Source organism: Typopeltis vanoorti, chromosome 18, assembly GCF_054136105.1.
Source record: "Typopeltis vanoorti isolate ZY-2024b chromosome 18, IOZ_Tvanoo_1.0, whole genome shotgun sequence".
Taxonomy (NCBI): domain Eukaryota; kingdom Metazoa; phylum Arthropoda; class Arachnida; order Uropygi; family Thelyphonidae; genus Typopeltis; species Typopeltis vanoorti.
In genome coordinates this window covers 96,057,577-96,070,967 of record NC_143566.1, presented here as the reverse complement: position 1 = coordinate 96,070,967, position 13,391 = coordinate 96,057,577, and the positions used below count along the sequence as shown (strand labels likewise).

At 33.1% G+C, this 13,391-nt stretch overlaps 1 protein-coding gene across 4 annotated transcripts in view; it reads right to left on the bottom strand.

Moving 5' to 3' along the window:
• The window catches only part of Acn (apoptotic chromatin condensation inducer acinus), a 229,813-nt gene that overhangs the window by 135,336 nt on the left and 81,086 nt on the right, over positions 1–13,391 (bottom strand). For all 4 annotated transcript variants that reach the window (XR_016549792.1, XR_016549793.1, XM_090407980.1 and 1 more), the window contains exon 4: positions 5,695–5,758. Coding sequence is in view for 2 of the 4 variants with exons in the window: in XM_090407980.1 (XP_090264106.1) it covers positions 5,695–5,758 (64 nt within the window). In the remaining 2 variants the exon portion in view is untranslated. The remainder of the gene's footprint in view (positions 1–5,694; positions 5,759–13,391) is intronic.

The following is a 13,391-nucleotide window of genomic DNA, read 5'->3' as shown; positions in this document are numbered from 1 at the left end:
TCTACAGCAGAACCAGTTTGATTTTCTTCACTCTTCGAGGTTTCTGTAACTGAATTTTTTTTTATGGAGTATGGTTGCTAGCCACAATTACAACACTCTTTTCTCATCTGGGCTTAGCAGCGTTCCATTTATTCTAAATAATTTTAACGATTTGAACAGCTTTTCTCTTGGCAACTTGTCATTTGCCTTTTCCAGATCTACAAAACCTAAATACAGATCCTTATATTCCATAATTTCTCAACCATTCCACCGGCCAGGACGTGTATATATATATATATATGTCCAAGTTCCAACGGATGCGAAGTGCATATTAAAATTTTAATGCCATTGATATTACATTGAAATATATGATGGATATGAAGCGTATGAGGATGTGTATTTGATCCATAATGGCCATTAAATTAAGGTGGTTAAAGAGAAAATCTAATCCTGACAACAACTATCTGGCCTTGAACCAAGTTTGTTCTTCACCAATTTACCTTTTCATTTTTTTAGACTCTTCTCAAGTATGCTTAAATAAATCTTCCCCAGAACACTCAGTATGTAAATCACTGTCTTTTCTTTTTCATTTTACAGATGAGTACTATGAGAGCCGTACTTCAATCATCCACCATTTGACCATTATGCAGTGTAGCTAATGTAAAACTTTTATACCATATTTCAGCATTTCTGGTCAAATATCATCTAATCCAGCTGCCTTTCCATATTTCAAGTTTTTGATGGATTTTATTTTATTTTATTTATTTTTTTTTTTTACAACCTCAAGTATTGGTATTCAACCAAAATCGAATTCTTGAATTTTCTACCACAGTTCTGTCACTTATTATTTGAATTAACAATCTTTCAGAGTTAATTAATAACTCCAGACAGAGAGAAAATCTTTATCTTTAGTTTACATGTCACATTTAAAATCTGATTCCTTTTATAGTACTTTTATTCCATTTCTAAGCTTTTTAATAGCCTGTAGAACATTTGCCACCTTCCTGATATTTATCTTCTGTATTCATACGGAAGATAAATATCAGGGGACTCCTACATTTTACATTGCTGCTTTACTTTCTTGCATTTTTCCTGTATTCTCTCATAATATGCTGACTTACTTGCTAGGAACTTTCAATACAGTCTTCTTTTCAATGACTGCTTTTTTAATTTCCCCGAGTCCAAAAAAGAATTAATTTTTCTATTCTTACAGACCACTTCACCACATGCCTCTCTACTTGAATCAAAGTTTTTTTTAGTGTGCAAAGCTTTGATTCTTGTTTTCAAACTGAATTAAGACTCAAATATACAAATATTATATTTGCATATTTGAATCTACAATTCATGCCTGAAACTGTTCAACTAAAAACTTCATCCACTTTTCTTTTAAATGATATTCAACTTTATCCTGCTCAAAACTAAAAGATGATCACTTCCTTTTTTCAAATATTTTGCATATACTCATCTGAACTAGCATGAAGATATCAATAGTAACACATATACATTCAATACACAGAAAGTCGATAAAGACTTTCTTCTTGTGTCTTCTCTCTATGTGAATTTGTGTACATCTTTATGGAACATGGTGTCAGTAATGCCTAGTCCATGTTTTGAACAGAAATCCAGCAGATACTATCCATTATTATTAGCTTTGCTCTTTTCTTCAACTTTCCTCAAACTATTTCTTACTCTGCTGTTAAGATGTCCACTGTGGACCAACATTTGCTTTTTTTTTTTTTTTTTGTTCAAATCAGCTGCCTTCTATAATGACTGAAAACTTTCTCTACTTCTTCCTTAATAAAGCCTTCTATAGGACCATGGGCACAAATAAGTCTGATTTGACATTTTGATATTTGTCCACATTAGTTGAAACTTTCTGGCAAGAAGAATTTTTAGTGCTGAATACTGTAGCCACTCCTTTCTTTCCCTGATCATTATTGCCATGTTGTATTAGTTATTTAGAGGAATCTCACTTGTTTTTGTCTATTTTGTTTGATAACACCAATTATTATTATCGACGTTATTTCTTACAAATCTGAAAACAAACCCCAACTCCACATCAGAGTTAAAGATCGGTACTATCAACGTAAGAAGCCTGAATGGCAAAGAAATGGAGGTAGCTGAGGAATTAGATAAGTACCAGATCGACATAATAGGGGTGACTAAAACAAAAAAGACAAAAACCGGTGGGATCTTTCTGAGCAATAAATACAAAATGTTATATTCAGGCAATGACAATCAAGGAAAAGAAGGTGTAGCCATAGTATTCAATACAAAATACAAGGCTAATCTTCTTGAATGGCTGGCAGTCTCAAGTAGAGTAATGTGGGCAAGTATGAGAATGGGAAACTGGACAATGAGACTTATTTGTCTCTATGGTCCCACAGAAGGTTCTACTAAGGTAGAAGTGGAGGAATTTTTTGAGGCTCTAGAGAAAGCTACTGACATAATGAAAATGGAAAAGTTGGTCCTTGTTGGGGATCTAAATAGCAGAGTAGGAAGTGATTGTCAGACATACAAAAATGTTTTGGGAAAATTTGGAGAAAGAAGCAAAGCTAATAATAATGACAAATATCTGTTGGATTTCTGCTCAGGAGACATGGACTGGTTATTACTAACACCATGTTCCAACATAAAAATGTGCACAAATTCACGTGGAGAGAAGAGGCTAGGAATAAGAAAAGTCTCATTGACTATGTTATTGTTGATAGTGATGTTTTCTCACTGGTGCAGGACACCAGAGTGTACAGAGGATTTGAAATTGAAGTGATCACTATTTAGTCTTGAGCAGGATAAAATTGAATTTCATATTGAAAAGAATAACATGTAAGAAAGTTTTAAAGCGAATAAAAGTTGAGCAGCTCTCAGATGTGAACTGTACACTAAAATACAGAAAGATTATTGAAAAAAAAATGAAAGATTTTGAGAACAGGAATCAAACCTTGGAGATCCAGTGGCAAACTCTGAAGAAAACAATGACTGATTCTTCCAGAGAGGCATATGGTGAGGTTATCTGCAAGGATAAAAAAAATCAGACCTCCCTGGTGGACACAGGAAGTTAAAGAGGCAGTGAAGGAAAAGAAAGCATATCAAAAGTTCCTGTCAAATAAGTCAGCTTGTGCTGAGAATATAGAGACAAATGCAAGAATGCTAAACACTGTGTAAAACTAGCTAAACAAAAGTCATGGGAGGACTTTGGCAAGAATATAGAAAATAAATATTAAGAAGGTGGCAAAATATTCTGGAGGTTGTTGAAGAAGCTTAGGAATGGAGGAAAGAGTGTTGTAAAAGGAGTTAGAGATGATAAAGATGACATGAAAATGGAAGAAAAAGATATCCTTGAAGTATGGAGTAATTACTTTGAAAAACTGCTAAATGAAACAAGCAGTGATGACACAATGATAAAAAACACTGACCAGGCATGCAGTCAGGAATACATATCCATACTTGAAGTAGCAAAAGTCATCAAAGGCTTGAAATGTGGAAAGGCAGCAGGAGTAGATGATATTTGACCAGAAATGCTGAAGTATGGTGGTAAAAGAGTCTTACAGTAGCTGCACTAGATAGTTCAGAAAGCCTGGACAGATGGCCGAATTCCCAATGATTGGAGTAGAGTTCTCATAGTACCCATATATAAAAAGGGAAATAAAACTGAATGTGAGAATTACAGAGGTATTTCCCTACTGGGTGTTCCTGGCAAGATCTATGCAAGTATACTTGAGAAACGGTTGAGAAGAATTGTGGAAGAAAAGCTTGGTGAAGAACAAGCTGGATTCAGGCGAAATAGAGGATGTCAGGATCAGATCTTCACTTTACGACAAATAGTCGAGAAAGCATGGGAATATAACAAAGATCTGTATTTAAGTTTTGTCGAATTGGAAAAGGCATATGACAAGGTACCAAGAGAGAAGCTATTCAATACGCTGCAATTATATGGTGTGAATGGGACATTATATCAAGCAATACTTAGTTTTTATTCGAGTTGTATGTCAGCTGTTAGAATAGAAGGAAGTACAGGAAGATGGTTTAATGTTAAATCTGGTGTGAGACAAGCATCTACATTATCCCCTGTTATTCATTATGAAGGAAAGTGGTATTAAACATGATATCAAAATTGGAGATATTAATGTCAGCTCTTTGCTCTATGCGGATGATGTTATACTTCTAAATAAATCTGCTACAAGTCTGCAAGATTCTCTGACTAAATTGAATAGCTGTTGTAATAGATATGGTATGAAGGTCAGCAATAAAAAGACAAAGATAATGAAAATAGGCAGAATCATTGAAAATGTCAACTGTGTTGTGAATGGAGAACCTGTGGAACAAATAAAATATTTCAGCTACTTAGGCACGATTTTTACTGAAGATGGTAAATTCAATATAGAAATAGACAACAGAATCAGCAAAGCTGGTATGGTGGGAAGTCAATTGAATAAATTCATATGGAATAAGAGAGAAATTAGTCGGAACACTAAATTAGCTGTTTACAAGACAGTGTTCAAACCAGTTTTAACATATGAATCTGAGAGCTGGGTCAGAAGTAAAACACTTGACCAAAGACTAGAGACCGCAGATATGAGGGTCCTGAGAAAGATTATAGGCGTGAACAAATGGCATCAATGGCAATATCATATTAAAAACGAGGATACTAGGAAAGAACTTGACATTGTCAGCATCCAGGAATGCGTTAGCAGAGCTAATCTCAGGTGGTATGGTCACTTAAACAGAATGGGCGAAGAAAGATTAGCAAAACAAATGTTCTCTGCCAGGTTGGCAGCAAAACGACCCAGAGAAAGACCAAGATATAGGTGGACTGATACGGTACAAAGTGCCTTAGACGACAGAAATATAAGATCTGATAATGTTGGAGTCTTGACAAGTAACAGACTGATTTGGAGGAAAATTGTAGATAAGAAGTTAGTAATGATGTAATTTTTTTCATGTAGTACTATCATATCCTGTACACCCCTTGAGGGTACATGGCAGGAATTTGATGATAATGTTATTTCTTGAATTCTTCCACTGGTTCCACCTCTTTTCTATTGATACTTCATATATGCTGAGGTGCCTATCTTGAATTCTTCTGATGTTGAATTGCAGTTTGATCCAGTAGATGACTTCTACTGGTCATCTTCATTTCCTCACTTCCTATCATGTGCTGAAAAATAAAAAAAATTTGCTCTACTTAAATGTTATAAGATCCCTTTTGTAACTTATGTTACAATGATATATGTTTCTCTTTTCTACTAAGCATATGTCACAGTTGGAAGTGTAAACACGAAAACAAAAATAGGTTGAGTGAAAAGAGAACCAAAAGAAGAAAGACTTAAGCACCAAGAGGAACAATCACAATATGGCTTGCATTAGCGACATTAAAAAAGAGTGGAATATCAAAGTCAGAGAATGCATAATTTAGTAATCTAAAATAAAATCACAATGAAGTATTCTACTGCAAAGTAAAATAATTATGAACAGGAAGGGAAGAAAACTGAACATGGGATTACAGTAGTTTTGACACATGAAAAGAAATGGTGAAAGCTAAGAAATACTGTGGAAGTAGAAACCATCAAAAACTATAAGAAAGAGGGTTCAAGAGAACAAGATGTACTAGGAAAAGCTTGGAGAACACTTTTTTCTATTTCCATGAAAACTGTAGATGCTGAAAAACGAAAAATGAGGATTTATATAAAGAATTATTTCTTTTTTAGTTCCTACCTGCTCCCGTTGCTTTTTTTTCTCATCCATTGGTTGTGATGATGAATCTTCTCCTTCTTCTAATCTATTTTATTTAAAGGAAAAGAATGAAAAAATAAAAAATTAAGTATTTGTTTCCTTAGATTATATTAATAAATGAAACTAGTTGCAAAATGAGGCATAAGAAAATATTATTTTTAATTAATGAGCTGCATTTTAGTACTGAGAAAGTTATCTATTCTTTCAATGGGCAAGCAGCACAAGCAAAGAGCCGATTTGAATTTATCTCTGAAGTAGATTTGGAGTGATGGAGATCTTTAGTTTTATATAATGAAGCGAAAAACACTTCTAAATAATAAAGTTTTATTCATATAGTGAAATCTACACAAAAAGAAAAATTACTGGTGTATATGTGATGCTCTAGGATATATAGGTGAGCACAAATAAGATTAAACTGCATATTAAATTCAACATATTAATTCAGTACTTTCATCGCAATCCAAAGCACCAATTACAGCTTAAGAAAAGGCTGTAATCAACAAAAAAAAAATCTTAATTTTTATACTAAGGAAACTAAAGACATAGGAGGGAAGAGGAATTACGAAAATTACTTAGAGCTGCAAAGAAGGGAAAATAATTGAACAATGTAACAATTATCCAATATTAAAGATAGAGAATATGCATTATTTATCTAACGTCAAATATTTAACTGGTAAACCTGGTTTACCAGTTCTTGAATGCATCATTGATATACACAATTATTTTCTCACAACTTTTAAAAAGTATCAGTAATTATCTTTTAATTCAGCAGTAATGTGAAACAACATTGTTTATCCCATGGTTTTCTAGCAGTGAAACAATAACAGAAGCTAGAATAAAAATACAGTAGTATCTCGCTAATCCGAACCTCTTTAGTCCCAACCCTCCAGTAATCCGAACTGTGGTTTGAAAGGAAAAAAAAAGTTTTATTTATTACGTATTATTATTTTGTGTACAATTCTTTTTATTTAATAATCATTATTTTAACTATTATTTATTTTATTATTATTACAGTACAGTATTTTTTTTTTTTCATACTGTTGATTGTACGGTCATACTGTAGGCCTATTTTTTCATGACGCTCAACAGCGATGTACTTTGAAGTGGCCTTCTAGAATTTATGAAGATAACTACGGTGATACACAAAAAGCAGAAATTCAAAACGTGCATAATTTGGTTAGAATTATAAATCCAAATGTTGAAATTTCACAAATAGATGTTACAGAATGGATCAGAGGTAGAACCGAAAGTGAATTCGAAATCAAATCAGATGCTGAAATTATAAATATGACGCTACAGAATGAATAAGCAGACGATGATGACAATAAAGAATTCGAAGAAAAAAAAGTAAAACATGAAGAAGCAGTTGATATTTTTAATATGTGTATAGTAAGCAGAATGATACACCATTCCACAAAATTTTATTGCTAATGCAGCTCCGAGAAGAAGCATTCGAAAAAAGTTTAGCTTGCAAGAAGCAAAAGAAAATCATCATCATCAAATTCCTGCCATGTACCCTCAAGGGGTGTACAGGATATGACAGTACTACATGAAAAAATTACATCATTACTAACTTCCTATCTACAATTTTCCTCCAAATCAGTCTGTTACTTGTCAAGACTTCAACATTATCAGATCTTATATTTCTATCGTCTAAGGCACTTTGTACCGTATCAATCCACCTATATCTTGGTCTTCCTCTGGGTCATTTTCCTTCCAACCTGGCAGAGAACACTTGTTTTGCTAATCTTTCCTCTCCCATTCTATTTAAGTGACCATACCATCTGAGATTAGCTCTGCTAATGCATTCCTGGATGCTGACAATGTCAAGTTCTTTCCTAATATCCTCATTTTTAATATGATATTGCCATTGATGCCATCTGTTCACGCCTATAATCTTTTTCAGGACTCTCATATCTGCGGTCTCTAGTCTTTGGTCAAGTGTTTTACTTCTGACCCAGCTCTCAGATCCATAAGTTAAAATTGGTTTGAACACAGTCTTGTATACAGCTAATTTAGTGTTCCGACTAATTTCTTTCTTATTCCATATGAATTTATTCAATTGACTTCCCACGATACCAGCTTTGCTGATTCTGTTGTCTATTTCTATATTTAGTTTACCATCTTCAGTAAAAATTGTGCCTAAATAGCTGAAATGCTTTACTTGTTCCACAGGTTCTCCATTCACAACACAGTTGACATTTTCAATGATTCTGCCTATTTTCATTGTCTTTGTCTTTTTATTGCTGACCTTCATACCATATCTATTACAACAGCTATTCAATTTAGTCAGAGAATCTTGCAGACTTGGAGCGGATTTATTTAGAAGTATAACATCATCCGCATAAAGCAAAGAGCTGACATTAACATCTCCAATTTTGATATCAGGTTTAATACCACATTCCTTCATAATGTGATCCATATAGATAATGAATAACAAAGGGGATAATGTACATCCTTGTCTCACACCAGATTTAATATTAAACCACCTTCCTGTACTTCCTTCAATTCTAACTGCTGACTCACAACTCAAATAAAGACTAAGTATTGCTTGATATAATGCCCCAATGACACCATATAACTGCAGTGTATTGAATAGCTTCTCTCTTGGCACCTTGTCATATGCCTTTTCCAATTCGACAAAACTTAAATACAGATCTTTGTTATATTCCCATGCTTTCTCGACTATTTGTCGTAAAGTGAAGATCTGATCCTGACAGCCTCTATTTGGCCTGAATCCAGCTTGTTCTTCACCAAGCTTTTCTTCCACAATTCTTCTCAACCGTTTCTCAAGGATACTTGCATAGATCTTGCCAGGAACACTCAGTAGGGAAATACCTCTGTAATTCTCACATTCAGTTTTATTTCCCTTTTTATATATGGGTACTATGAGAGCTCTACTCCAATCATCGGGAATTCGTCCCTCTGTCCAGGCTTTCTGAACTATGCAGTGCAGCCACTGTAAGACTCTTATACCACCATACTTCAGCATTTCTGGTCGAATATCATCTACTCCTGCTGCCTTTCCACATTTCAAGCCTTTGATGGCTTTTTCTACTTCAAGTATGGATATGTATTCCTGACTGCATGCCTGGTCAGTGTTTTTTTATCACTGTGCTGTCATCACTGCTTGTTTCATTTAGCAGTTTTTCAAAGTAATTACTCCATACTTCAAGGATATCTTTTTCTCCTGTTTTCATTTCACCTTTATCATCTCTAATTCCTTTTACAACACTCTTTCCTCCATTCCTAAGCTTCTTCAACAACCTCCAGAATATTTTGCCACCTTCTTGATATTTATTTTCTTTGTTCTTGCCAAAGCCCTCCCATGACCTTTGTTTAGCTAGTTTTACATAGTGTTTAGCTTTCTTACATTTGTCTCTGTATTCTCTAAGAGCAAAAGCTGACTTATTTGCCAGGAACTTTTGATATGCTTTCTACTTTTCCTTCACTGCCTCTTTAACTTCCTGTGTCCACCATGGAGTTCTGATTTTTCTATCCTTGCAGACAATCTCACCACATGCCTCTCTGGTTGAATCAATCAGGGTTTTCTTCAGAGTTTGCCACTGAATCTCCAAGGTTTGATTCCTGTTCTCAAACTCTTTCATTTTCTTTTCAATAATATTTCTGTATTTTAGTCTACAGTTCACATCTGAGAGCTGCTCAACTTTTATTCGCTTTAAAACTTTCTTACATGTTATTCTTTTCAATATGAAATTCAATTTTATCCTGCTCAAGACTAAATAGTGATCACTTCCAATTTCAAATCCTCTGTACACTCTGGTGTCCTGCACCAGGGAGAAAACATCACTATCAACAATAACATAGTCAATGAGACTTTTCTTATTCCTAGCCTCTTCTCTCCATGTGAATTTGTGCACATTTTTATGTTGGAACATGGTGTTAGTAATAACCAGTCCATGTCCTGAGCAGAAATCCAACAGATATTTGCCATTATTATTAGCTTTGCTCTTTTCTCCAAATTTTCCCAAAATATTTTTGTATGTCTCACAATCATTTCCTACTCTACTATTTAGATCCCCAACAAGGACCAACTTTTCCTTTTTCATTGTGTCAGTTGCTTTTTCTAAAGCCTCAAAAAATTCCTCCACTTCTACCTTAGTAGAACCTTCTGTGGGACCATAGGCACAAATAAGTCTCATTGTCCAGTTCCCCATTCTCATATTTGCCCACATTACTCTACTTGAGACTGACTGCCATTCAAGAAGATTAGCCTCGTATTTTGTGTTGAATACTATGGCTACTCCTTTTCCTTGATTGTCATTGCCTGAATATAACATTTTGTATTTATTGCTCAGAAAGATCTCACCAGTTTTGGTCTTTTTTGTTTCAGTCACCCCTATTATGTCGATCTGGTACTTATCTAATTCCTCAGCTACCTCCATTTCTTTGCCATTCAGGCTTCTTACGTTGATAGTACCGATCTTTAACTCTGGTGATGTTGAGTTGGGGTTTGTTTTCAGATTTGTTCCAGTAGCTGACTTTTCGCTGTTCGCCCTGGTTCCCTGGCAAAAACAACGGGGGCCTTGTTTAACCGGGTGACGCCCCAGCCGGCATGAAATTTTGTCATGTTGTACCATCATTTTTTATTTTGGTTTAACCAATAAGAATACAATTTGGTCGGCTAAATCCCAAATTGCCAGCCCATCCTCGTTCGTTCAGTATCAAAGTAGATATCCAACAGGGTGCACCACGAGAAGGTGAGGATTGGACATTAGGTCAGAAGCCCTGGTCGGTTCTCCGCATTCCTTTAAAGGCTATGTGGAGGTCTCCTCTCAGAGAAAATCAGTAACTTTTTTTATAAAGAAATTTAAAAAAATATTTTTTTTTTTGTGTTATTTTGTGAAACTTTTTTTTTGTGTGTTGTTTACAAGAAAGTGATATTTTTTACGCAAATTAAGTTATGTACTGAACTATGCAATTTTATTAAATCAGAATCCTCACCAATCCAGATAAATACAAACTAATTTTTTTATTAAAATAAACTTGTGTACTGTATTATTTTTTAAGTTTCATATTACAGGACAGTAGCACATTTTCTATCAGTTAATTCATATATTCACAGAATTAAATTGATGTATCATTAGAATCTGATTATTATCTTAAACGCTAGTTATTATTGCCTCTTGGGGGAAAATTCACTAATCCAAACGAGCTCGGTTTTTATTAGTTCGGATTAGTGAGATACCACTGTAGATAGATGTTATTTATCAATAATTGGTTTATATGCCCCAGAAGAAGAAAGAGAACTGGATAATATTGAATTTTAAAATCAGCTACAAAATATATATATAATAAAATAAATAAAAACGATTACGTAATTTTAGCAGGAGACTTAAATGCAAGAATTGGAAACACGAAAATTAATAATAATTTAGGAATGTATGGAGAGCATACTCTAAACAGAAATGGTAAAAAAATAATCGACCCTGTAGTTTATAATAACCTAAAAATAATGAATTCTTTCTATAAACATAAAGACATACATAAATATACTTGGGCAGCAAGAGGATGGAAATCAATATTATTAGATTATTTTATCTTAAATGAAAAGACAAAGCTTTTGTTGGATGTTAGAGTTCACAGAGGATGTGAAATAAGCAGTGACCACTTCCTTGTTAAAATAAAATTAAGATTACCACCTAAATGGCTACAAGTAACAAGAACAGAAAAAAAAAATTGAAACATTTGTTTATAAAACTAGACTACTGAATGACACAAATATACAATGGCTATATGAACAAAGAATTAACCAATATCTAGATAAAATGAAACAAACTGAAGAAATAGAAATGGAATGGCTTAATATAAAAACGATACTAAATACAGCAGCAAATGAAAACTTAGGAAAGACCAAAAAATTCAATAAAAGGAAAAAACTGAACATATGGGATAATACAATCAAAGAAATAATCAAAATGAAAAAAGAAGCCTATCATAAATGGTTAAGCAGTAAAAGATTAGAAGATGAAATAGAATATAAAAGAACAAGAGTCATAGCTAAAAGAGAAGTGTCAGAAAGATAAAGAATCATGGAACAAATTTGTTTCTAATTTAGAACATGATTTATTTAAATAAAACCCAACGCATATAAGATTTTGAAACACTGAAATGCAGATACTAAAGAAAACAAAATTAAACACTGAATTGAAATTAAAAAGAATTTCTAAATTTCTACACAGAATTGTGGATGGATAAATATTTTAAACATTTAATGAAAATGAAATAACTAAAGAAGAATTAGAAATCAGCCTGAAAGAAACAAGAAATGGAAAATCACCTGGAGAAGATAAGATAGGTTCAGAACTATATAAATACGCAGGAACAAGATTCAAAGAAAGACTTATTATTTTTAAATAAAATTTATTCAACTGGTATCCCCTCAATAGAATGGAAAAAAGCAATTGTGATTCCTATCTTTAAAAACGGTAGTAGAGATGACCTTAAAAACTACAGATGTATAAGTATACTAAATTCTTGTTATAAAATGTATAGCAGAATTTTAAATAGCAAACTAATGAAATATTCCGAAAACTTTATTTTAGAAGTACAGAATGGATTTAGGAAAGGGCAATCATATACAGACCCAGCCTTTTGCCTAAAATTAATAATAGAGAAAAGAAGAGAATACAATTCAGAAACACATATTGCATTTATTGACTTTGAAAAAGCATTTTATTTAACATATTAAAAGAAAGACAAATACCAAATAATATCCTAAAAGCTATCATAAATATATATGAAAATAATCAAATACAAATAAGATTAAATCATGTGCTGTCATACACAAGAGAGAGAGATAAACCAAGGGGTCCGATAGGGATGTTCCCTCTCAGCACTCTTTAATATTTACCTAAGTGAAATAATAATAAAACGGAATAAAAATTTCCATCAAGGTATTAAACTATCTCCTACTGTGAATTTAAACACTCTTCTTTTTGCCAACGACCAAATAATAATTACAAATTCTGAAGATAACTTACAGAAAGCTATTTTAAAAATAAATGAGATAGCCAAAGATTATGGTATGATAATATCAACAGAAAAATCAAACTATGGCCTTTAAAGGACAAGATCCAGCAAGAAGTAAGATAGTAATAGATAACAAGATCTTAAAACAGGTGAATTCATTTAACTACCTAGGATGTATGATCACATATAAAAATGAAAAAGATATAAACGTAAAAATTGAAAATATTTAAAAATAATAGGTGTAATTAACTCTATATTTAAACCAAACCTAGTTCAAAAACAAACCCGACTAAAAGTATACAATACATTAGCCCTACCAGTCTTATTGTATGGAAGTGAAATCTGAACAATAAAACAAAAAGACAAAAAAAGATTAATAACAGCAGAAATGAAGTTTATGAGAAAAACTGCAAGGTATACTCTATTTGATCACAAAAGAAACAAAGAAATTATGAAAGAATTAAACCAAGAATCGGTAATAAAAAATATAAACATAAATGGATGGAACACGTTCAAAGAATGAAAATAGAAAGATTACCAAAAGAAGCCTTAAAGTACAAGCCATTAAGAAAAAGAAAACAGGACGTCCTCTTAAGGTTAGGAACATTTTTTAGAGCTGCTGAAGATAGAGCTACTAAAAAACGTTCCTAACCTCAACAAATTTGGGTGCATGAAACTACCCCAAA